This window comes from Paroedura picta, chromosome 5 (assembly GCF_049243985.1).
Source record: "Paroedura picta isolate Pp20150507F chromosome 5, Ppicta_v3.0, whole genome shotgun sequence".
Lineage (NCBI taxonomy): Eukaryota > Metazoa > Chordata > Lepidosauria > Squamata > Gekkonidae > Paroedura > Paroedura picta.
In genome coordinates, this window is record NC_135373.1 from 31,118,316 (window position 1) to 31,144,151 (window position 25,836).

The 25,836-nt window shown below is 47.8% G+C and overlaps 1 protein-coding gene across 1 annotated transcript; it reads left to right on the forward strand.

Moving 5' to 3' along the window:
- The first annotated feature begins 2,668 nt into the window (after positions 1-2,668).
- Positions 2,669-24,072, forward strand: FBL (fibrillarin). The gene is made up of 9 exons (XM_077337085.1): positions 2,669-2,832; positions 3,001-3,072; positions 8,455-8,628; positions 11,346-11,440; positions 12,279-12,449; positions 15,895-16,027; positions 18,265-18,377; positions 20,395-20,540; positions 23,661-24,072. The coding sequence occupies exons 1-9, from the start codon at positions 2,823-2,825 to the stop codon at positions 23,683-23,685; spliced, it is 939 nt and encodes a 312-aa protein (XP_077193200.1). The 5' UTR covers positions 2,669-2,822; the 3' UTR covers positions 23,686-24,072.
- Positions 24,073-25,836: the final 1,764 nt, after the last annotated feature.

Consider the following 25,836-nt stretch of genomic DNA (forward strand, 5'->3'; position numbering starts at 1 on the left):
CTCCGTCACAGCTGTCCACGGCAGCCGAAAGGTTGTGGACCGCTGCCCTAGAGAAGAAAAACGGGCCATGAAATAAATGTCTGTAGTCATGATGAATGTATTAAAGATGAGAAATCTGTATTGTACATTACCCATGGTTTGCATAACCGAACTAACAGAGGCAATATAGAAATCACTGGATTATTGTAATGCTCTGATAAAGATAGAAGACAAATTTCTCCATTCAACAGTACCAAGTTTTCAACTGTGTTGAGTATCAACCTGTTGGCTACGCTAGCACTGTTCCTTAATCTCTCCAGCTACATCAAAAGGTGTCATTTTGTTGCTACATTTTGGTCCATGTGCATATTCAGATTCCACATCCTCATACCCCGTAACCAGGTTTCTATACTCAGAGGGCACAGGGTTCAATTAAACTGACTCACTCCCAAGACCCTATTTAGGACTAAAGCCATAATGCAATTCTGATCTCTGTCACCATCAACATACTGGAAGTGGGTGTGGAAGCGTAGGTGGAGGAGCTTGGGTGGAAGAGGGCCTAAAAAAATAGCGACAGAGTGCTTGCTATACTTGTTATCTAGTCTAGCTACTGTATAAATAAGTGGGAGCCCGGTTGCACTTGAAAGACTTAACAGGTTCTTCTGTCGAGAGCCAAGTAGGTCAGAAACATGTAGTAGGTCTTCACTAGGCAATGTACAAGAGAGGTTACAAGGGGAGAGAGAAAGCAGTGCTCAGCATGCATGATTTATTAGATTTTTATACCACCCTCCCACACGGCCCAGGGCGGTTTACATAGGAACATTGTGGGATACATAGAACATTATACATTAATAAGAGTAACAGCAGTATATCGATAACAGGTTGCAACGTCAATTAAAATGCCATCAAGAAATGTCCGGAAGCCATTCACAATAGTAACAGGGAACTGACATGTTAAGAATGTCTGACTGGCATCTGGGGGATCTAGGTCTGAATCCCCACTTGTGCCGTGGAAGCCTGCTGGGTGACTTGGGCCAATCACACTCACCCTAGCCTAATCCTCATGGTTGCTATGAGGATAAAATGGGGTGGAGAATGACGTATGCCGTTCTGGGTTACCCCTGGGGAGCAAGGAAGGGTACAAATATATTAAGGGAATAAATAAGGAGCTATGGGTCAGGGGGACAGCATCTGCTTGCATAAGGTCTCTGGGGTGCAACTCCTGGCATCTCCAAGTTCAAAAGATCAGGTAGGGTAGGAGGTGATGCGAAAGATCTTGGCTTCAGACTCTGGAGAGCTGCTGCCAGCCTGAGTAGGCAAATACTGACTTTGATGGACCAGTGGTCTGCTGTAGTTTAAGGCAGCTTCATACGTTCAAATAAATGGCAATCTAGCTTTGCTAAAGTAGTGACTGAGGAATCCCAAAGCTACCAAGACCTGGGTTATATAATCTACACTTTTATCCAACACTGCCTAAAACGAGAGGGGAAGAACTTAAAATAACCTGTGAGGCAGGGCATGCTAAGGTGTAGTGAGAGCACATACAGAGTTGCACACATGGCTAAGAGGCGATGGGAAGAAGATTAGTTGGCTTTTATACTCCACTGTTCACTACCCGGAGGAGTCTCAAAGCTGCTTACAATCGCCTTCCCTTCCTCTCTCCAAAACAGACACCCTGTGAGGTAAGTGGGGCTAAGAGTTCTAATAAAACAGCTCTGCAAGAACAGTTCTAACAGGACTGTGGCTGGCCCAAGGTCACTCATCTATCTGCATGTGGAGGAGGAGTTAGGAATCTACTAACCACTACACCAAGCTGGCTCTCTTACCAAGTTGGTTGCCAGGTTTTCCCTAGCTACCATCAGGGGGTGTTGCCAAATCCAGGTTGGAAAACTACTATAGATTTGGGGGTGGGAGGGCAGGGACTTCAGTGGGCTGTAATGCCTACTCTCCAAAGCAGTCATTTGCTCCAGAGGAATTGATGTGGTGACCAACCTCAAGGTGGTGACTAGAGATCTCCCGCTATTAGAACTGACCTCCAGGGGACAAAGATCAGTTGACTTGGGGAAAATGGCTGCTTTAGAAGGTGGTCTCCATGGTATTAAATGCCACTGAAGTTGCTCCTCCCCAACCCCCGCTCTTCTCAGGCTCTAACCCTAACTCCCAAAACAGCGATAACTGTGCCTTAGGATCGCAAAGAGTCAGACGCAACCGAGCGGCTAGCATCAGCTTCGTGTTCCAACAAGATTAGGAACGGTTTATCTGTAGTTTGGCGATCAGCTGTAACTCCGGATGACCCCACCTGCAGACTGGCAGCCCTAAAAAGACTCAATCGGGTCGCCGTGTCGGTCTGGAACAGCAGAGCAAACTGAAAGTTCAGAGGCACCTTGATGACCAACAAACTTTTATTCAAAGGTACCTTGTTGGTCTTCAAGGTGCCGCTGGACTCTGAATTAGCCCTAGAAAGAATTCTGTCCATACACAAAGGTAACCTGGCCGTCACTACTGATGAAGATAGCATTAAAATTCACGACGCCTCAACCCGCGAAATCTACACTGTATAATTCTACACTGTAGAACAAAGCGTAATGACCCCATCTCTTGTTAGGGGGGGGAAACGGGGTGGAGCGCCATAATTAGCCGGAGGCCAAAGACACACCCGCACAACTGCGCAAGCGCAAGGTCAGAGGGACTCCATTTCCCACAAGCCTTCGCGCTCCCCCAGGCTTCTTATTGTACTTCCGGCGCGCCTCTGACGTTTAAACTCGCGTTCCTGCAGACTCTTCTTCTCCGAGAGTTTTGCACGCGTGGTTCCCTACCCAGTCGGTCCTACCTTCGCTCCAGTTATGCGGCCCGGTAAGAAGGAGCGGGAGCGGGGAAGGGTCGGTGCAAGTACCTTCGGTTTGTCTTAGTAGGGTAATACGCGCACGTGGGAATTGGGGAGGCCGGGAGGGAGGACTCGGACACGTGTTTGCTAACTGTTGCTGCCGCTGCTTCTTTTTAAATTTCTGGCATGCTATATAGGTTTCAGCCCGCGTGGAGGGCGTGGTGGGTTTGGGGATCGTGGCGGACGCGGAGGCTTCCGAGGAGGACGAGGTGAGTGGTTGATTGTTACTTTTCTTTTTGCTTTAAAATATATATGCTTGTATTATATTTTATTTGTATTTGCTAGTCTTTTGTTTAAGATGCGCTTTGGTGTTTGCTAGGGGTAAAACCAGCTTGCGATGGTACATGTATTCCTGCTGTAGCGTGGCAGATGATGCAGGTTTCTCGCAGCGTAGTGTTTGGGTCTGATTAAAAATGTTGCTGCTTACATTTAAGTCGTTTCTTGACCTGTGACCCCCCATACATGAAGAACTATCTCTCCCTGTGTGTTCTGGTGTGGCACCTTTATTTTTCTGTCCTAGTAATGTTTTCTTTCACTGCTCCGTTTATCCAAGGCATGTTTGGCAACAGACCAGGAGAAACTTTTTTAGTGGTTGCCCTCTGCTTCTGGAGCAGCCTTCTATTCAGGATCTTCTCTCTCTTTGGCTTTTCCAGGATGGGATACAAGGGACAGCCCTTCAATGGATGTACTGTTTTCTTGGGGGTCGTAGACACAGGGGTAGCTATTGGAGAGAACCAGTCACACCACTGCCATCTCCCATGTAGGGTGCCATCGGGAGCAGTCCTCTCCCCAGTTCTATTCATTTATTCAGTTTTATTCATTGTATTCATCTTATTATTTATGTCCTCTCTCACCCAACTGGTCTGAATGTTCAAACTGGGATGTCATAAATATGCCAATGGCACCTAGCTCCTCTTAATGCAGGGGTAGTCAAGCTGCGGCCCTCCAGATGTCCATGACTACAATTCCCATGAGCCCCTGCCAGCACACGCTGGCAGGGGCTCATGGGAATTGTAGTCATGGACATCTGGAGGGCCGCAGCTTGACTACCCCTGTCCTAATGGATGGGCCATCCTGATTTACCCCCAGACTCATTAGCTAGGTGCCTGGAAGCACTGATGGGATGGCTCAAGCAGAGCTCTCAGAAACGACCCTTCCAAGACTGAGGTCCTGTGGGGTCAGTAGGAAGGATCCCAGTGAGGCAGCACGATGGCCTTACCTGGATGGGGTACAGATATCAGTGGCACACTCAGCCAGGAATCTGGGCATGATCTTTGATGCCTCCTCCTCCACGGAGGAGCAGATCACAAGAGTAGCACGGTGTTCCTTCACCTGTGCCAAGCTAAGCTATTAGTGCCCCACCTGGCTGCAAAGCACCTAGCCACAGTGATCCATGCAATGGCCACCTCTAGAACAGATTTCTGTACTTCACTCTACGCTGCCCTACCCTTATTCATGGTCCAGAAACTTCCAACTGGTACAGAATGCAGTGGCCAGAGTCCTCATAGGAATACCCTGGAGGGCCCATGTTCAGCCTATACTCCCACAGCTACACTGGTTATGAGTTGAATGCCGGATCATGCTTAAGGTCTTCATGGTCATACGCGGTGTAGGCCCTGTGTACTGCCTCTGTGCCTGTGCCCCCCAAAGAGTGCTATGGTCTACAAACTCCAGGTAAAGGTAAAGGTATCCCCTGTGCAATCACCGAGTCATGTCTGACCCTTGGGGTGACGCCCTCTAGCGTTTTCATGGCAGACTCAATACGGGGTGGTTTGCCAGTGCCTTCCCCAGTCATTACCGTTTACCCCCCAGCAAAGCTGGGTACTCATTTTACCGACCTCGGAAGGATGGAAGGCTGAGTCAACCTTGAGCCGGCTGCTGGGATTGAACTCCCAGCCTCATGGGCAAAGCTTTCAGACGGCTGCCTTACCACTCTGCGCCACAAGAGGCTCTCTACAAACTCCAACAGGCTGCTAATTCCTGGCCCCAAGGAATCTCCTCTGGTGTTAACCAGGGCCAGGGCTTTCTCTGCCCTGACCCCCACTTGGTGGAATGAGCTCCCAGAGGAGATGAGGGCCCTACCCAAACTAGCACAATTACACAGGACTTGCAAAATGGAGCTCTTCTGCCAAGTTTTCAGTTGAGGCCAATGAAAACAGCACCACCAACTAGGGTCCCCTCAGAAACCCCCTCCCCACCACCAGATACATTAATCAAACATAGCACAAGGCAATCTTTAGTCTGGCCACCCCGTCTAACAACAGTTCCACAATCAGGTATATAGTTAACAGTTTAAACACTTATGCCAAACTTTCTCAACTTTTTTACCCTTGAGAACCCCCTGAAACATTCTTCAGGCTTCGAGAATCCCCTGAAGTGATATGATCATGCAGGGTATAATTACAAAGCATAGCTAAGTGCATGTCCACCCGGGGCCCTTCCCACCACTTCCTGATCAATCATTGGCCATTAGGGGGGTGCAGTCAACATGTCCATTCTGGAAACTTTTTCAGGGCTGTCAAGAAACCCCAGGGTTTCACGAAAGTCTGACATCCTGTTTATAATGTTAATACGTATTAAGCTCGACTTCTTTGTACTGTAGCAATGAATTCATATTGTAAACCACCCTGAGCCGTGAGGGAGGGCAGTATAAAAATATAATAAAATTTAAAAATAAATAAAGATGGGTGCAAGAAAGCTGATGGTGATCCAAGCCTGGACAGAGGGGAAATGCCGGCTGGTGGAGGGAGTAAAGTGTTTTTAGATTGCTTTTCCACATGCCTGAGGTCTTGAGTTCAGGAGAAAGATGGCTTTATAGATACTTTAAACCAGTGGTTCTCAACTTTCTTAATGCTGTGACCCCTTTTGGGTCGCTGCTGCCACTGCAGCAGCAGAGCAGCGGCGATGCAAAGGGGGGGGGCCACAGCATTACGAATGCAAACTTTGCAGTCTCCAACACCCTAAGTGGCCAACGGAGGGGAAGGGCGGTGCTGGAGCCCACGTGCTTTGTGCTTGCGTGGTGCTGCCTCTGGCGTTGCCCCTCCGTGGCGCTTGCCGCTCTGGGCGTCAGATCGCTGAAGCGGCTGATTTGTGCCAGAGCAACACAAGCCTAAATTGGAAAGGGAGTCACGGCGGTGGCTGCCTTGGCGGTGACCTCTGGGAAAAGGTCAATCGACACCCCCGCCAAGGGTTCACGACCCTGAGGTTGAGAACTGCTGCTTTAAACAAAGTTTGTGTTTTGTTCATGATGGCAGCTCATGGGTCCCAGTTGCCAAGATGAAATGTTGGCTTATAAATGTTACAAATTAGAAAAAGCCTCTTTGGATTTGCATGCTGGGGATGGGATAAATGGAAATATTTGTGTTTGAAGGTCATGTTCTTGCAGTCATTAGCTGTGGGCAGGTGGGTGAGTGCCAGAGCTCAAGGGGACGCGGGGATGGGTGGGTTGGTGTAGTCTTTGTTTTTCATAGTTGCTTTGCACATCAGAATATCTAGTTCTAAATATGACCAGATCTGCAGCTACTTAAATCAAGAGACTGGAGCCACAGGCAGCTCTTTCTACACTCCTATTACTAGGCAACTACAACAGCACTGCCAGCCTTCAAGACTTGCTTTATTGTATGTTAATAAAATGCAGTGGGAGGGGGCAGAGCCCTCTCCGGGTCTGTTTTGGCCTTTGAAAGAGGAATTATAGGGGCTAGGTCCAATAGTAACCTCTTGAGTGACTTCCTACTACTCAGCTAGGCTTAAATACTTCTTGTGACACAGAAACTCATGGTGGGAGGTAAAATGGTGGAAAGAAGAATGCTGTAAGACAGTTAAAAGGTGAAAGGTGTGAATAAGTGAATTAAAAGATGTGGCGGAGAGTTGAATAAAAGGTAGGTAGGTTATTGGATGTTAAGGAGAAAAGGAAGAAAAAGAAGTTACCAGGAGAAGGTGACATAAATAGAAGAAGGGGATGTAGATGAACGTAAGGTACCCCTCCCCCCATAAGTCCTTGCAGGTTCTACATCATTTTCTTGGGGAGGAGAGGAGGGAAAGCAGAAGATGAGGGCAGATAAGCATAGGTTAGGTGGCAGATGAAAAGGAGAGAAGGTAGTAGGCAAGGCTTTGGGATCTTTCAGGGACCTGGAAGAAGAAATAGCAGGTAGACAAGAGATCCTCCTTGTAAATTTTTGTGGGTTCTCCACTTATGTTAATATATAAAAGCAGGATGCAGAACTGAAGGGTATTGGGGTGAAACGTAATAAGGTGGGAGTCCTAGTTTCTCAGATTGCTGTTTGTTGTTGTGTTAGGGTGCTTTAGGGGGGAAAGAATCAGCACCTCTCCCTGACATTATTTAACATCTTCATGAGCCCTCTCACCCAAGCGATCTGGATCTATAGGCTTGAGTATCACCAATATGCCCATGACATCCACTTCTGTCTCCTGATGGATGGTTGGCCAGATGCCCCTCTGGACTCGTGGGCTGGGACTTTTGAGGCGATGGTGGAGTAGCTTGAAGTTGAACCCCTTGAAGACGGAGGTCCTGTAGCTGGGGAGGAAAGGGTCAGATCTGGGCCCAGCAAGCCTTAGGGGATTGCCTGTCTGAATATGCCCCCCCCAGTGGGCGCTACGTTCAGCAACCACAAATTGCCTGGTAGCCCCTGGCCCCAAAGAAGTCCAACTAGCCATGACTAGGGTCAGAGCTTTTTCAGCCCTGGCCCCTGCCTGGTGGAATGAGCTCCCTGTGTGAACATTGGGGGGCCCTAAAGGAACTAAAACATAACCGCCTGGCCTATGCTTGAGGCTGCAATCCAGATGGCTCTTCCCGCCGGCTTCCTAATGAGAACAGCAGCGTAGGGATGTCACCAATCGTTGGATCGTTTTAACTTTTTAATTATTTTAATCTCAAAGTATTTATTAAATGCTGTAAACCGCCCCGAGACAGCAGGCCCGATAGGAGCGTTCTGTAAATTTGGTAATGAATGAATAAATCATCCATACTTTGTATGTGCAGGAACTTGTGGCTTGTTTAAAAGGTTTGTATTATGCCTTTCCACATTTTTTTAGATCTTCTAGGACAGCAATTCTCAACCTGAGGGTTGTGACACCTCGAGGGGTCGTTTGGCCTTTCCTGGGGGGCCTCCGCTTGCCCCCTCCGCGCTGCCTTGGTAAGCCCCGAGGCGGTGTGGAGAAGGCCAGCGCCATGCCGCCACTGCGCCGTGACCCCTACAGCAGGAGTGATGGTGGCGCACGCACATGCGCGCCACCACACATGCACGCACACAGTCACCGCCCCTGTTGTAGGGATCGCAGAGCAGTGGCGGTTGAGAACTGCTGTTCTAGCTGGCATAACTAAATCATATAGAATTCTAACTATGTCATGGAAAGTGGGGTATAAATCTAATAATAAATAAAAATACACTAAATTACATGAACAACTGATTGGGTGATTTCAGGAGCGGTCAGCCTTGTTTGTGTAAAGCCCACAGGGAGTTTTGGGGAGGGGGGGTCGTCTGCCCATTCATGTGTGGCTTATTTCTACCCCTGCTGTGTGTGCCTCTCTTGCTTGCTCTCATGGCTCTTATTCCCACACTCTTCATCTATAGGAGGCGGAGGAGGAGAAGGAGGCTTTCGAGGAGGTGGAAGAGGCGGCTTCCGGGGAGGCTTCCGAGGAGGTCGCGGAGCAGGCGGTGGCCGCGGTCGAGGCGGGGGCTTCCGCGGAGGGCGAGGGGGCTTTAAAGGCGGTAAAAAGGTTACAGTAGAACCCCACAGGCATGAAGGTAAGTTGCTGTTTTGACCTGAGCGTCGTCGATTGTGGGCTCCATTTAAGGAGGCATCTTGAATCTGGCCCTTTAGATCCGGGGTAGTCAACCTGTGGTCCTCCAGATGTCTGTGGACTAAAATTCCCATGAGCAAACGCTGGCAGGGGCTGCCAGCAAACGCTGGCAGGAGCTCATGGGGATTGTAGTCCATGAACATCTGGAGGACCACAGGTTGACTACCCCTGCTTTAGATAACTCAGAAGAAATGGGGGGTGGGGAGTGTTTATTTTTGGAAAGAGCGACTGCATTGGCTGTATGACCAGATCCAGACCAGCTCAGTTATAGCAAGATAGCTGAGTTACGTGTTTTCAGACTGGACCCTGATCTCTTTAGTCCAAAGCTCTCCTCTGTTTCTGTTGTGAAGATGCTGCAATAAATCTCAGAGGCTTCGTTGATTATTACCTGCTATCATTCAATTCCTCCTTTGAAGAAAACACTTAAATGCAATCAATAAAAGCTCTTTCTGCAGGGTAGCTTCCTGATAACTTGAGGTGAGGATTCGTAGAGCTGCTTGTTTCCACTGGACCCCGTACTTTTATTTTCCAAACCTCCACCTGGCTCCTTGGCAAGGCCTTGAAGTCGCATAAGACTCAGTAAGACAGACACAAGCTCTCTGTTCTGTTTAGGAAGCTTGATAGGCAGGGTTTCAAATCCAGAGCCCTGTTTATCTATTTAAGATTTATATCCTGCCTCTCCCGGTACTAGGTACCGGCTCGAGGCCACTCACGATAAAACACTAAAACATTTCAATGGTTACACAGTGCTCAGAGGTTTTCAGCCTCGGTTGTATGAGTGATGATGAAGCATCCTTTTAGGCCGCCCTTCCCTATGGCTCGGGGCAGTTTACAGAAAACATTTTGGAACATTTACATGGAACAGTATCAGTATCAACATAACAATATAACAACAATAACATTAGAACTAGAACAGTATTTCAACAATAATAACTTTGACACTCCCTCGGTAGGTTCGACCTCTCAGTCTTGGGGGGGGGGGAACCTGTAGATGTTATGGGTCAGTTATGGGTCAAATGCCTGGTGGAAGAGCTCCTTTTTGCAGGCATTGAGGAATTGTGGAAGTTCCGGAAGGGCCCTGATCTCTTCGGGGAGCTCATTCCACCAGGTGGGGGCCAAGACTGAAAAGGCCCTGGCCCTTGTTGAGGTCCAAAGTGCCTCTTCAACTAGAATTCAACTAGGAGCCAGTCAAGTTCTTGGAGTACCGGTAATGCTGCTATCCCGAGAGCTGGCTAGGCTTTCTCTGAGTTAGAAGCTGCTGAAATTGAGGGGAAAGGTGGTGTGCTTTTCCCTGGTTCACACATGCAAGAGAACAAGATCGGAATGAGGCAGTAGGGGAGGGATGCCAGCTTCGGCTGTTCTTTTATATGTCAGGTCCCCACACAGAGACAAAGTCAGCCTAGCATGGAGATAGCTTCTGCCTCTCCTCATGTCTTGCTGTGCTGGTTTCTCTGTTTGCAGGTAGCTTTGAAACAGGATAGCATTCCAAAGTGATTTTTTTTAAGAGATGTGATTAGTTTTATTATACGCATATAAACAAAAAACACACCAGGAAAACAACTGAACAAAACCATCTGATAACAGATGTAGCAAGAAGAAACAGTATTGATCTGACCAGTAAAAAATGACACAAAAGGTATAAAAAACATAAGACAAAAACAGAAAGCAAAACAAGAGGATCTAATGGGGGGAATTCCATCCAAGTTGGCTTTCTCTCTATGTAAAATGCAATTCTAAACAATATTATATGATCACCTTAATTCAATATCAAACCAAACAAAGCCAGCCTTCCAAAGCGAAGATTTCCACTCAAAGTTGGGTGGTCTTTTTTGCAGCAGCATTCTCATGCGTGTGTGAACCTGGCCCTTGCTGCTGACCACAGAGCATTGCTGTCTATCTCACCATTGGCAGACTTTGCCACGGTGGACTCTGGCTGCAATCCTGTGAAAAGTTGTTTCCGGGAGATCACTGAATCCCCAGGAACAGCATAAGAGGGAGGGCAAAGCAGGGATTGCCTGTGAGAGTGGTGGAGCAGTGACATTTCTGCTTCCTCTCCTGAAGACATAATGACAGTTTAGTCCTCGGGCAGAGACATCACCCTTCCAACGAAAGTGCGTCTAGTCAAGGCTATGGTCTTCCCAGTTCCAATGTATGGCTGTGAAGGAAGGCCGAGCGTCAAAGAATTAGGTCTTTTGAACTCTGGTGCTGGAGAAGACTCTTGCGAGTCCCTTGGACTGCAAGGCGAACAAACTGGTCAGTCCTAGAAGAGATCAGCCGTGACTGCTCCTTAGAAGGCCAGATCCTGAAGATGAAACTCAAATACTTTGGCCACCTCATGAGAAGGAAGGACTCCCTGGAGAAGAGCCTAATGCTGGGAGCGATTAAGGGCAAAAGAAGAAGGGGACGACAGAGAATGAGGTGGCTGGATGGAGTCACTGAAGCAGCCGGTGCAAGCTTAAATGGATTCCGGGGAATGGTAGCGGACAGGAAGGCCAGCAGGATCATTGTCCATGGGGTCGCGATGGGTCGGACACGACTTCGCACCTAACAACATAACAGATGCTTGACATTTTTTTTTTTTGCCATAGCAAAACTAGTGCCAAGTATGTCTTCTGTCTAGACTCCAAATAATCCAGGTCCTCTTTTCTTCCACATCTGCAGGCGTCTTCATCTGCCGGGGAAAGGAGGATGCCTTGGTGACCCGGAACCTCGTGCCAGGCGAGTCTGTTTACGGAGAGAAAAGGATTTCTGTGGAGGTGGGTGGCATGGTCAGCAAGAGTGTGGGGGGCATGGCAGAATCATGTCCCTGCAGGCAGAGAGAGATCAGATCCCCTTCCTTTGGGACCACTGAATCATATTATTATTTATTTATATTTTGACTTATATACCGCTGCTCTCAAAGACTATCAGTGGTTTACAATAAGGGAATAAAACAACCCAACCTGTAAAACCCCTCAATGCATTAAAAGATGGCTATTTATTGGATTTCACTCCCCATCTCCCATCCCCTGTCCAGCTGCAGTCAGGAGCTCTTTCATTAGGAGCAAGGGTCCTGATCTCACTAGTTCTAGAGTATCCGCTGATAGCAACTCTGGGACCTCAACCTGGTCTCAACCCTATGCCGGGCGGAGGAGCTCCGTCTTGCAAGCCCTGTGGAAGCTGATAATTCTGGCAGGGCCCTTAGCTTTTCCAGGAGCTCATTCCACCAGGCTAGGGCCAAAAAGGACTCCTTTTGGCAGCCACCCACTTGCCAAAAAGTGAGAGGGAAAGAACTAGATGTCTTCTGTTGATCAGTAGCTGGAACTAGGTTAATTTCTAACTGCGTTCAATTTCTTTCAAGTTATCTCGGAAGCAGGTGGCTGTGATGAAGGGTGTAGATTTTCTTTGCCTTCTGCGTTTTTGGCCAGGTTCTCTAGAAGAGAGAGGCCTGCAACTATCGATTGCAGATAGCCCCTTTGAGGGCAGTTGTCTGAAAATCAGGATGGAAATATCACAAGAGCGTCGGGGTGGGCGGGGGACATCCTGGGAAAGTGCAGTGCTTCCGACCTGCGGGTCCCGCACGAGAAGTCCTGTCACATAGGTTTCTCTCTTCAGGATGGGGAAGTGAAGGTGGAGTACCGAGCCTGGAACCCCTTCCGCTCTAAACTGGCAGCCGCCATCCTCGGGGGCATCGATCAGATCCACATCAAGCCTGGCGCCAAAGTCCTGTACCTGGGAGCAGCCTCGGGGACGACCGTCTCTCACGTCTCTGATATTGTAGGACCGGTAAGTTGGGGCTGGGGTGGCCTCAATTCAAACCGTGATGCGATGGCCCCTGAAGGGAACGTGGGTAGCACTCAGAACAAGGTTTGGGTCCACTGGCAGCTTTAAGACCAACAGAGTTCAATCCAGGGCATAAAGCTTGTGGGTGTGCATGCACACTTCTTCAGGTGCAGCAAAATAATAGGCTTCAACCAGTACAGATAGGTTGAGGAGGAGTGTTAGTGGCCAGGAAGGGCTAATGAGAGTCCATATGCCAGTTTGGTGTAGTGGTTAGGCGTGCGGACTTCTAATCTGGTGAGCTGGGTTTGATTCTGCGCTCCCCCACATGCAGCCAGCTGGGTGACCACAGGGGTTGCCACAGCACTGATAAAACTGTTCTGACCAGGCAGTGATATCAGGGCTCTCAGCCTCACCCACCCCACAGGGTGTCTGTTGTGGGGAGAGGAAGGGGAAGGCGACTGTAAGCTGCTCTGAGACTCCTTCGGGTAGAGAAAAGCGGCTTATAAGAACCAACTCTTCTTCAAATTGGGCAATTATTGCTGAGATTAGCTTTTAAAGTGGTGGTTCTCAACTTGGGGCTCGGGACCCTGTTGGGGGCCGAATCGCCCTTTCACAAGGGTTGCGGCTAGGTGAGCAGCTTGGCCGGGGAAGGGGGGGTGCTGCCACTGTTGCTGCTCCTCCTGCAGGCGCCCGCACTGGGCCGCCAGCCACTCCAGTCTCCTGCCAGGCGCTCCAGGTGGTGGCACAGCTCGGCAGAACAAGAGGCAGAACTGAACTGAGAATCCCCAGAAAAAAAAACCTATTTCTATACAATCCTGAACAATGGATCTTCACGCCATTGGTCAGTTTCAGTTTAATTTCTGCGAAAGAATCCTTGCATAATTTTCTGGTTGGGGGTCACCACAACATGAGGAACTGTATTCTAGGGTCGCAGCATTAGGAAGGTTGAGAACCACTGTTTTAAAGCATTAGGTAAAATCTGAATAGCAGCAAATTAGAGTACATATCTAAAAGATGAACTGATGTGAGAGCTGAGTTTGTGTTCAATGGCTCCTCACTTGAATCCAAGGTGAAACTTAGTTTCCCCCAAACTGAGGTGCTATGATGGGGTGGGGGGGGGGGAAGAGTCCAATGATGGGATTATTTATTTACTTATTTACCATCTGCCTTTCTTACTTGAACTTGAAGGCAGGTAACATGGGGAGTCAGTGAAATGAATGGATGGGACATTCAGTAAGCAGTGCAATAGGATTAGAGTTGTAGAACAAAGCAGAAGTCCAACAACGGAGCTGAAGCAAAGCTTAAATATTAACGTGACACATTAAATGGTACAAACTTCCGCGACAGGATCCTAGTATCCACAACCTATATACCAGTGGTCCCCAGCCTTCACTAGGTGGGAACTACAGCAGAGAAGGTACATGTATGAGATTTCATCTTTTCTGATGTCATCTCCCAGAAACCACTGGTTCATTCCTCAGGTGTTCCTGGACCTGGGCCTCCCGTTAAATGAACAGGCAGCAGCGTTGGCCAGTGGTACTTTTTATTGATTGTTGCTGCAGCTGTTTCTTGGGCAGGAAGGATCTTGTCACTGTTGTGCATCATGCCCTGCTGGCATCTAGATTAGATTAGTGCAGTGCATTCTACATGGGGCTGCCCTTGAATCCTGTCCAGAAGCTGTAGGTGGTACAGAATGGTAACTGGAGTGGGTCATAGGGACCATGTCACTCCTGTCTTCTCTCATGTACACTGGTTCCGGTTTATGTCTGGGCCCAATTCTACGTGTCGGTTATTAACTTTTAAGCTATGCTCCATCTTGGGAGGGCCAGACATTCTGGAGGGTGGAGTTATTGCAAGTGAGCCATGGAATCCACACATGCATCTTTATTTTGATTTTTTTAATGGTATTTTCTTAAAGAGTCTCTTGTGGCACAGAGTGGTAAGGCAGCAGACATGCAGCCTGAAGCTCTGCCCATGAGGCTGGGAGTTTAATTCCAGCAGCCGGCTCAAGGTTGACTCAGCCTTCCATCCTTCCGAGGTCGGTAAAATGAGGACCCAGCTTGCTGCTGGGGGGTAAACGGTAATGACTGGGGAAGGGAAGGAGCCCTTGTATTCCAAATGTTTGGGAACCACCGCCTTATGCAGCTTGGGGTTGGGCATATCTGAACCTACCTAACCACAGTGGTCCTCTTCAGAGGTCTGAATGACCCTGCCTTGGGCAACCCTGAATTGGGCAAAAAAGCAGGATTGAATTAAACCTTTTCTACAAACGTGTGCCTCCCACCTCTGATCCATTCAGGTCCTGGTGTTCCCAAGCATCTGTTCATGCTGGTAGTTACCAATTAAGGCGAAGGTGGTGCCTTGCAAGGAATTGCAGGGGGTGGGATTTCTTCTGTCCACCTCCAAGATTCACAGACTTATGATTGCTTTTTCTGCAACCCCGGGGTTTCTCAAGTGTTTGCAGACAGCTCCCTTCGCCCTAAGGACCCAACCCTGTGTGGATTTTTTAAATCCATACAATCGAGTTACTTGTGACACGTAGCCCTATAATGAATATGGATTGTATGTGGCCTACGTTTAATGTCACTGCATCTACGGATGTTACGATTCTTGAATACGGGTATAGCAGAGGCAATGTGCTTGGTGGCTCTGGGCCAGCCTTTCTCGACTTTTTTTTTTACTGTCGGGATTCCCCTGAAACTTTCTTCAGGCTTCGAGAAACCACAGAAGAGTCACAATCATGCAGAATATGGTTGGGAAGCTTAGCTGTATACAGACCCACCTGGGGTCCCTCCCCCTTCCGCCTGTAGGCCTGTTATTGCCATTGCAGGGGTAATATGACCATATTTGGTCCTATCACCTGATAAATGGTTAACACAATTTAAAAAATTATTTAAAATAGTTGTTGTTGTTGTTGTTAGTTGTGAAGTTGTGTCCGACCCATCGCGACCCCATGGACAATGATCCTCCAGGCCTTCCTGTCCTCTACCATTCCCCAGAATCCATTTAAGTTTGCTCTTACTGCTTCAGTGACTCCATCCAGCCACCTCATTCTCTGTTGTCCCCTTCTTCTTTTGCCCTCGATCGCTCCCAGCATTAGGCTCTTCTCCAGGGAGTCGTTCCTTCTCATGAGGTGGCCAAAGTATTTGAGTTTCATCTTCAGGATCTGGCCTTCTAAGGAGCAGGCAGGGCTGATCTCCTCTAGGACTGACCGGTTTGTTCGCCTTGCAGTCCAAGGGACTCGCAAGAGTCTTCTCCAGCACCAGAGTTCAAAAGCCTCAATTCTCTGACGCTCGGCCTTCCTTATGGTCCAAAAATAATTACTCCCACCCATTTAGGAAACCCATCCAGGGCTATCAAAAAAAGCTCAGGGTTTCACAACGCCTACTCTGGGCCTTCAGAGGCCACCAGCACAGGTTCTCATTTGTTCCCATTTCTGGTACCGTAGGAGGGGCTGGTATATGCTGTGGAATTCTCCCACCGCTCAGGCCGTGACCTCATCAATGTGGCGAAGAAGCGGACCAACATTATCCCAGTCATCGAGGATGCACGACACCCGCACAAATACCGCATGTTAATTGGTAAGTTCTTTCTTCTCTGAGCCTCTTATGACCCTGCAGAACCTGTAGTTGTGGAATGCTCTGATGGCAGCTGTTCATGGATGATTTGAAGAAGCAGGTAAGAGACATTCATGTAGATAAAACTCCATGTGTCCAGTAGCACCTTTAAGACCAACAAAGATTTATTCAAGGCATGAGCTTTCGAGTGCAAGCACTCTTCGTCAGACTGTGAACTACTGTCATGACTGTCAGTTCAGAGTCTGAGGAAGAGTGCTTGCACTCAAAAGCTCATGCCTTGAATAAATCTTTGTTGGTCTTAAAAGTGCTACTAGACTCCGAATAAAAAAATTATTGACTGTCAGATTCTCACAGGTTATGTGGGAACATGTGTTTATCCTGTGTTCCTCTGCTGCTTCCTCAGCCATATCCCCCGGGCCTGCTCCCGGCCCCGACTCCTTCATCCTGGCAGTGATGGAGCAAGCAGGGCTCAGCGCTGGGCCTTGCCAGCTGCTGCCGCCCATCTTCTGTGGTCCTCTGCCACCACCTCGCCTGCCGGCCCCACAGCCGCCTCCATCTACTGGCATATTCTCTGGGGAGGGACTAACAGACATCATTCCGCCAAGCTGGTGGAATGAGCTCCCAGAAGAGCTGAGGGCCTTGCGGGAATTACCAGCATTCCGCAGGGCCTGTAAGACGGAGCTCTTCCGCCAGGCTTATAGCTGAGGCTGGGTGATAAGATCAGCCCCCCCCCTCACAAACTGGCGGTAGAGAGTGTCACCCCCCCCTCCTGCAGTTGAGGATGCAGAAACCAAATGAGTAAGATTAAGACATCGTTGTTGCCACTATTGTAAATGTATGGGATCTTATTGTTATTTTATGGTTTTAGGGGACGGGGTTATGTAAGCCGCCTCGAGCCTTCGGGGGGAGGCGGGGTATAAATACAATAATAATAATAATATCCATTATCACTTCCGTTCAGGGGGCACGGGCCAGTAGATGCTCCCACATCAAAAGTATAAGCTTTAATTGCAATGTTGTTGTATCTGCAAAATGTCTGCTCTTCAAACTATTACATGTAGAACAGGCAGCAAAACATAAATATGAAAATCTTATACACAGTTAATAAGTAGCCAAAAAGTCAATAGGTTACAACATTGTAAATAGACATTAGCTAGACAAAATACAAAGACTATAGAATATGTTTTGTCTAGCTTTAACTGGCTGTCTAACTTCTTACAGGAATATTAAATTTTGAGCCATGGTTCCCAAACCTTTTCAGGCTGCTCCCCTTTGGCTCCCAGGACACATCCCCCCCCTCCCTAACACACACACACACACACACACACACACACATATAGGCAAGTCTTTGCCAGTGTTGGGTTTACTGCAGATTGAAAACACACAGCATTACCTACACTTTCTTGGTGGTTGTGCAGCGGCCATATTTTAGTCAGGAAAAAAAAAACCTTTGTAAAAGCCACCCAAACATTTGAGACAAACCCTCATTGGGGAGAAAGACAGATGGGGAAAGAAAGACAGATGGGGAAAGAAAGAGAAGCAATGAAAAATCCCATGGCCAGGAGCAAGCAGGATAACGTTTTTCCAGCCTCTCAAAGATGGAGACTTGTTGGGCAAGCGTTGCCAACGCTGGGTTAAGAAATTCCTGGAGATCTGGGGTGAAACCTGGGAAGGATAGAGTCTGAGGAGGGAAGAAGCGCAACAGGAATATGAGCCCATCCAGCCCATCTTCTGAAGCTGTCGTTTTCTTCAGGAAGCTAAGCAGGGTTGCTCCTGGTCAGCACTGGGATGGGAGACCACCAAGGAAGTCCAGGGTCATTGCTACCCAGTGACAGACAATGGCAAGCCACCTTGGAACGGCTCTCGCTAGGAAAAGGCAGCTGCCATCCCCCTACTGCCATCCCCCTACTGCTCCCCAAATCCTTACCAGCCATGGATTCTTCTACTACCCCAGGGCGGGGGGGTGTACCGTCCACTTTGTGAACCCCTAATCAAGAGAAGTTATAATACCACTCTATTCCTCATTGGTTAAACCTAATTTGGAGTATTGTGTCCAGTTCAGATGTGTTTTTCTCCTTTTCTCTCTTTCAAAATGGGGGGGGGAGGACTCCCCAAAAACAAAATGGGAAATTCATCCAACAGGCTCAGATTTTTAAAAAGGGGAAAAAGGGAGGACGGACAGGTAGGGGAGATTGGCAGCTTGCCAATCCCGGTGTCTTATACAATGCCTTTCTCCACAGGAATGGTGGATGTCATTTTTGCCGATGTGGCTCAGCCCGACCAGTCGCGCATTGTGGCTCTGAACGCACACAACTTCCTGAAGAATGGGGGGCATTTTGTCATTTCTATCAAGGTAACATCTCGGTTTTGGTCAAAAGAAGTTTTTCTAGTGGTGTGCACATGCTCTGGGAGCCAGCCTTCTTAAACAGCTGTCTTCACAATCTGATCCTAGCTCAGGTTTTATGTTGCTCCTGTGCATATTCCTTGCAGCTGATGGGAGTGGGGCGTTGTTTCCCATGCAGGCATTCTCAGGATTAATGACTGGTCTGGCTGGCAAACTTGTATCCCCCTCTGTCTGCCATGTTTAGATCCAACCTTAGATATATGGGTCCCAGACTGCATAGGGCCTTAAAGGTTATTACCAAACCCTTGAACCAAATATGGACAGCAACCGGTAACCAATGCAGCTGTCTCAGCACTGGCTGGGTATGGGCCCTCCAAGGTGTTCCTGTAAGGCCCTAGCAGCTGCATTTTGGACCAGTTGTAATTTCCGGATCAAGCCCAAGGGCAGGTCCACGTAGAGTGAGTTACAGAAATCTATTCTGGAGGTGACCATCATATGGATCACTGTGGCCAGATGTTCTGGGGACAGGTAGGGCGCTAGTAGCTGGTCCTGGCAAAGGTGGAAGCAAACCTCTTGACCTGTGCCTCTAAAGTTAACGAGGCATCGATGGTCACACTCAAATTCCTGGTCAAATTCCTGGCCTGGGATGTGGTCATAAGTTGTGTCCCTGCTGGGGTGGGTAACTGCTGCTATGTCATTGATATATAAATATCAAAGACATAACCACAGTTAATTCAAGTTGAGATATTCTAGCAGCATGACGCTTCCAGATTTTGAGGTTTCGAGAGCCCAAGGTGAAATATGTCACTATCCTGGCCTCAATAAAGTACATGGTAGAAGAGCTCTGTCTTACAGGCCTTCCAGAGCTGAATCGGTTCCATAAGGCCCTCAGCTCTTCCGGGAGCTCATTCCACCAAGTAGGGGCCAGGACCAAAAAGGCCCTGGCCTTGGCCGAGGCCAGGCGGGCTTGACCCCAAGGAGAATGGTGTGGTTTGTATACAGTTCTCCTTTCCCCATTTTATTTTTGCCATCACCCTTGTGTTGTAGTCTAGGCTAGCCTTCTTCAGCCTTTTGATTGTGGAGGAGTCCTGAAATATTTCTCATACTTCAAAGGGCCCTCGAACCAGGCAGGAACGGATGTCAGCTGGCCATGCCTCCCTGCCATACCCGAGGAGGACTGATGGGGGAGAGAAAGGAGGCAGTTTGAAGCCGGAGTAGGTCTCCAGGCTCTACCCCCTTTCCCAGTGGCTGGTTCCCTGCTTTCACGACAATGCTAGAGATAGTTTGTAGCTAAGTCCATCAAGGCAAGATATAGAGGAAAGACTGGAGAGCTCCTGGAAGAGTTGGTTCTTATAGGCTGCTTTTCTCTACCCGAAGGAGTCTCAAAGCGGCTTACAATCGCCTTCCCTTTCCTCTCCCCACAACAGACACCCTGTGAGGGAGGTGAGGCTGAGGGAGCCCCGATATTACCGCTCTGTCAAAACAGCTTTATCAGTGCTGTGGCAAGCCCAAGGTCACCCAGCTGGCTGCATGTGGAGGAGGAGCAGGGAATGAAACCCGGCTCACCAGATTAGAAGTCCGCACTCCTAACCACTACACCAAACTGGCTCTCACAGACGCCCAGGACTCCAAGGAGCTCTGGATGGGAATCCCTGGTCTAGACTCACTAGTTTGCTGGTTCAAGATCAGCTGGCCAGCTTTATGTCAGAGCATGTGTATTAAGTGTTGTCAAAATCATATCTGACCTAAGGTGACAGGCAAGAGAAGTTTACAGGTTGTTTGCCATTGCCTGCCTTTGCTAAGTGACCCTGGACTTCCTTGGCGGACTTACAACCAAGTACTAACCAGGGATGATTCTGCTTAGCTTTTGAGATCTGACAAAATCAGGCTAGCCTTGGCCATCCGAGTGCGGGACATGTCAGAGTTAGCATTCAAACGTAGATCTCCCCGTGGGTACTTGATTAACAGCTACATCGTCCAATTTCCCCTAAACTTCTTTTTTTTTTTCCCCTTCCCTACCCCCCAGGCTAATTGCATTGATTCAACAGCAGCGCCCGAGGCAGTCTTTGCATCAGAGGTGAAGAAGATGCAGCAGGAAAACATGAAACCCCAGGAGCAGTTGACGCTGGAGCCCTATGAGCGAGATCACGCTGTGGTGGTGGGCATGTATAGGTATGTTCTTGCGCACTTACAGGTTTGCTCCAAGTCCAGAATAAGAGGCAGCTTGGGCAGGCTTGAGGCTGTGCGACAAGAACCAAAAGGGGGAAAGGATTCCTGGAACTAGAACCGCAAAAACCCAGACTGAAGGCAGCCAGGACATGTTTTATGAATAAGTGTGTGTTATAATTAGACCTCTGAAGAAGGCCCTACGTGGGCCAAAATGCATTAGGTCTACAGTTGATATATATATAGTGCTCATAACATTGTTCTTGCAATAGCCTATGGGCTGTGTGTGTATGTTTTAAAATTAAAAGAAAAACAATTAAGTTGTGCACAATAAAGGTCATATAATTTTGCAATGGACCTGATGATGTTATTCAGACATTCAACCTTTTACGGTCCTGACTGACTTCAGTTGGGTTTTTTTGGTTCTGGTTTGAGGCTGTGAGAACCAGCTGAGCTTGGATTGTTACCACCCAACAGGGAAGATGGCTTCTCTTATGGGCTTGGCTGTACTGTACTAATCAGGCTCCAAAGACACCAACAAAGAAAAACAGTTGCGTGAACTGCCAGTGAGAGTCAGTAGGTGTGCGCACTTGCATTATACTTAAAACTTAAATTTGTCCAGAATACTTTCCATCCTTTATCTCAGGAATTCAGTCCACTGCCTAGATAGGTGGTTCTCGACCTTCCTAATGCCGTGACCCTTTAATACAGTGACCCCCAACCATACAATTATGCAAGTGTTCTGTCACAGAAATTAAACCAAAACTGACCAATGGCGTGAAGATCCATTGTTCATGATTGTATAGAAATTGAGCCTTTTCCTGGGGTTACTCAGTTCAGCTCTGCCTCTTGTCCCACCATGGCGATCTCACTCTTTTCCGCTGCTCCATACAGATGAACGCCCTATCTCGATCTACCCCACAAAGCTGTTATGTGAATGCCCCCCCCCGGCCAAGCTGCTTGCCCTGCTGTGACCCCTGTGAAAGGGTCGTTCGACCCCCAAAGGGGTCCCGACCCCCAGGTTGAGAACCACTAGCCTATAAGGTTCACCAGTATTTACCCAGATTATTGATGAGGGGGCCTGAGGCTGGCCCAAATTTGGGCAAAGACTGCAGGTTGAGTCTGGACTATATTTCCAGCTACTGGCTGGTTCCATCAGTGGAGCAGAACTTTTCTGCCGGCCTGCCTCCCAACCCCACCACAGCCCGTCAAACACTGTTCCTGGGGTACAGGCAGCACATGCAAAATGGGTGGAAGGGAGGAAATGGGGAAGGGGAGGACAAACTACAAGAAGGGGAAATTGGTGGAAATTGCACCATTCCTTCATTCAGCCAACAGCTTAATCTGGATTCAGACTAAGCACCAAAATGGGAGCTTCCAGGAATCCTTGGGTACTATTTTGAGAAAGTAGCATTACATAACTTATGGCCCCCCAAAGATATCCGAGACTGAGCCCCCTCCACAGCCAGGCACTGAAAGAGCCTCACAAATGAGGACCTTCTGAACAGTGGTGCCAAAATGATACAGCGCAGCAAAGAATCCTAATTTGGACATTTCCTGGCAGCATTTTGCCTTGGAGTGGTGAAAAAGTTCTTCAGGGATATAGAATATTCAGGATTCTCCCAGAAATGGGGTTTCTTTAAGTTTTAACTTTTGACGTTTGTTGGATTTCAAGAAGTGAGCAGTGACTCATGATGGGTCCTACCGTGCCACAAGTTTTATGAGTCTTTAAGGTGCTGCTTGCTCTTTTCTGCTGTTGGGTTAATGCCTTTTACTGAGCCAGGCTATTGCCTGCTTTCACTGGGAACTGCTTTGCATGGTCTTGGGCAGAAGCATTTGTAGCACTTGCTAGGTGATTTTGTCAACTGGAGCTGCTGGGAATTTAACATAGGACTTCCCAGCCTGTAAAGTGAATGTTTTGCCCCAGATCTACTGCCCTTTCCTATTGGTGGCTGCTGTTAATGCCCATTTTTGTTTGACTGATTTTTGTTTCGCTCTGTTTTGCATTGGCTGCCTCAAAGGGCGTATTAGCCAAAAGCTGGAGTTATAGATATTTGATATCCTTATGATGTCATTGAGGGGGAAGAACTGGAGAGAGGTCCACACATACTATAGACTACTGCAGGGGTAGTCAAACTGCGGCCCTCCAGATGTCAATGGACTACAATTCCCATGAGCCTTAGGCAAACGCTGGCAGGGGCTCGTGGGAATTGTAGTCCATGGGCATCTGGAGGGCCGCAGTTTGACTACCCCTAGGCTACTGGATAGAATCCTAACCTCGTACTGCCCCTTCTGACTCTGGAGCTGTTAGTTTTAAATGCTCGTCCAGGTAGCTTTGAGGTATATCCCTGGATCTGAACTGCTACAAAATTCTCAGGTGGAGGATGTGGCCTCATAAAGCTAATAGAGGAAAGGTATCTAGAAAGATCAGACAGGTAGGCGAAGAGGAAGGAGGAATTAAATAGGAGGGTTGACTTCCTGTTTTCCTGATTATATTTAGCCAGGAATAGTCAGTTTCATGTTTCAATATATATCAAAGTAAACTGAAACTGACTTGGGAATTGTCACCTGCTCTCAACATTGGAAGATCTTTGGATGTTCTGTCATCCTCATGAGATCATTTCTGTTAATTTCTTCCCTCTTGGTTAGCTTATAGCAGTTTTCAAAGTTTTGATCATAGAGGAACCCCAGAAATATTTTTTAGGCCTCAAGGAACCCCGAAGATGGTGACATGCCCTTCAGAGAAGAGAGCGTGGAAGTAATGTGTGAGAGCCAGCTAATCCATTAATCATTTGCCATTTCCATTGTTGAGAAAGAGGGAAAGTGAGCTCCAGTGAAGTCTAGCTTTATCAGTGGCCATCTGAGCTTCTGAGAATGACCACATAACCCTGGGGAGCTTTCTGTGCAACCCCAGGGTTTTCCAGAACCCAGCTGGTAATCCCTGCTGCATAGTGTCATCCCCCCCTCCCCCAATACCTGGGGAGTTAATCTGAGAGTGTCAACACCTTCTGCCTTGCCTGCTGGTGATGTTTCTTACCATCCATATAGTAGCCACTCGCTTTTACTACTGAACATTTTGATACATTAAAAACTAACAATCTTTCCTCTTTCTTTCTCCCCTTCCAGACCTCCTCCCAAACAGAAGAAATAGACTGCGGAAGCTGTCAGTGGCCATTGTGTCAGGCCAAGAATGGTTTTGTTTGCCGCTTTCAGGGACAGGACTTCCCCCCCTCCCTTCCCCTAAAGATTGGGCCCTTGCTTCCAAAGGGCCACATGTTCGCTTCAGGAATGCTCTTCTTCGTCTGTTCTCTGGAGTTTTCATATGTATATTTTTATTAAAATAAGAAACCTAGAGGCAGTTACAGGTTCTGTCTGTGGACTAGGGAGAAGAAATGTTTCTCTGCCAGGACAGGGAACAAGAGGAGAGAGATTAGCCTTGTCTTGGCATCCCTGTATGGTCGACCAGAACTTCACGTGCTGTTGGGTTGAGGGCTCAGCTCTATGTACATTGACAAGAAAATAAAGCCTTGTTGATATAGCCATGTGACTTAGGCTGTAACCCACTTGTGGATTACATCAACTAGAAGAAGAGTTGGTTCTTATATGCCACTTTTCTCTACCCGAAGGAGTCTCAAAGTGGCTTACAATCGCCTTTCCCTTCTTCTCCCCACAACAGACAACCTGTGGGGTAGGTGAGACTGAGAGAGCCCTGATATTTCTGCTCGGTCAGAACAGCCTTATCAGTGCTGTGGCAAGCCCAGGGTCACCCAGCTTGGTTGCATGTGGGGGAGCGCAGAATCAAACCTGGCTGGCCAGATTAGAAGTCCGCACTCCTAACCACTATTTCAAGCTGGCTCTCCAAACTACAAATCAGTGGCATAGAAAAAGATCTTATTCTGTACTCAGATCCTATAAGGCTGTGCCTTCCATTTGTATCCCACTGTTCTTTCATACCGATGGAGGGCAAACTCCGATGTTTCATTAAATTTGCTGTATTGTAGCCTTTGAATAATACACAGGTTTTCTTTTTAAGAGAGCACAAGAACAGAAACAATGTGTACAGGAGAAAATTGCATATATAAAAGAAGCAGTGTTGACTAGGTTTTGTATTTTTAGATATTTTTAGATAAGGCTCAACTTAAAAAAAATATATCCCTTTCTTTAGGTGGGAACAGGAGCTTGGATTTTTACTAAATTATTCTATGTTCTCCAACAGTTATCATGAACAATGTCTGTGGAAGCAGGTACCTGTTAAGTTCTCTTGATCTGCCCCTTCCATGGAGGAAAAAGTAGACAGGGCTTAATTTGTTCTCCTGCAACCTGAAGAAGAGGTTTTTATAGCCCACTTTACCTACTGGAGTCTCAAAGCGGCTTACAATCTCATTTCCTTCCCCTCCCACCAAGAGGCACCTTGTGAGGTAGGTGAAGCTGAGAGTCTTCATGTGGGGCAATGGGGAATCACACATGGTTCTCCAGATTAGAGTCTGCCACTCTTAACCACTAAACCAGGTTGTTTCTCTGCTGCTGGTTTGCACTAGGAAAGACTTGGGACTAATTCAGAGGGTATCTCTTTAGTGAGTTAGCACTAGAGAATAGGGTTGAGGTTTCAGAAGGCCAGGCTTCCACCTCCACACCTATAGTCTCCTAGGTTGCAGTCTTAAACCATGGTAGCGCATAGTGTCATCAGGTTATAGCCTATTTTGGGTGACCCCATAGGGTTTTCAAGGCAAAATATTCAGTGGTGGTTTGCTATTGCCCACTTCTATCACAAATATATTTCTTGGTGGTCTCCCTTCTAAATACAAACCAGGGATGACACTGCTTAGAGATTGGTTTAGCTTGGGCTCTTTCAGCCATCCCACTGCATTATTGGGTCATTTTTAAAATTTTAATCTTAGTTTGTGAATGAACTGGCAACAGATAAGCCACATTCCTTTCCTTTCCACTCAGCAGCATTTCCAGAATGAGGGTAAGCATTCTGTAGCAGCCAGTTGGCGCTTAGGGTAAAATGTCCTAGGTAATGCCCATTTTAAGAGAGGCAAATCATTTGAGGTGTTTCTTCCCCCTGCTGAGCTGTGGATCTCACTGGTGCACCTTGTTTCTCTCTCTCTGCCTGACCTACCCTGTAGGTCCGTTGTTACGCTTAAAGTGGGCATTTGAGCAACCACAGCAGTAAAGCTCTGAGCTCTTTGGAGAGGGGGACAAGGTCAAAAATATATAGGCAGGAACTTCTGATTAGTAATTCAGACTCCATACACTCCACCTCTGCCTGCCTTTAAATGCTTCCTCGGCCAAAATCTTT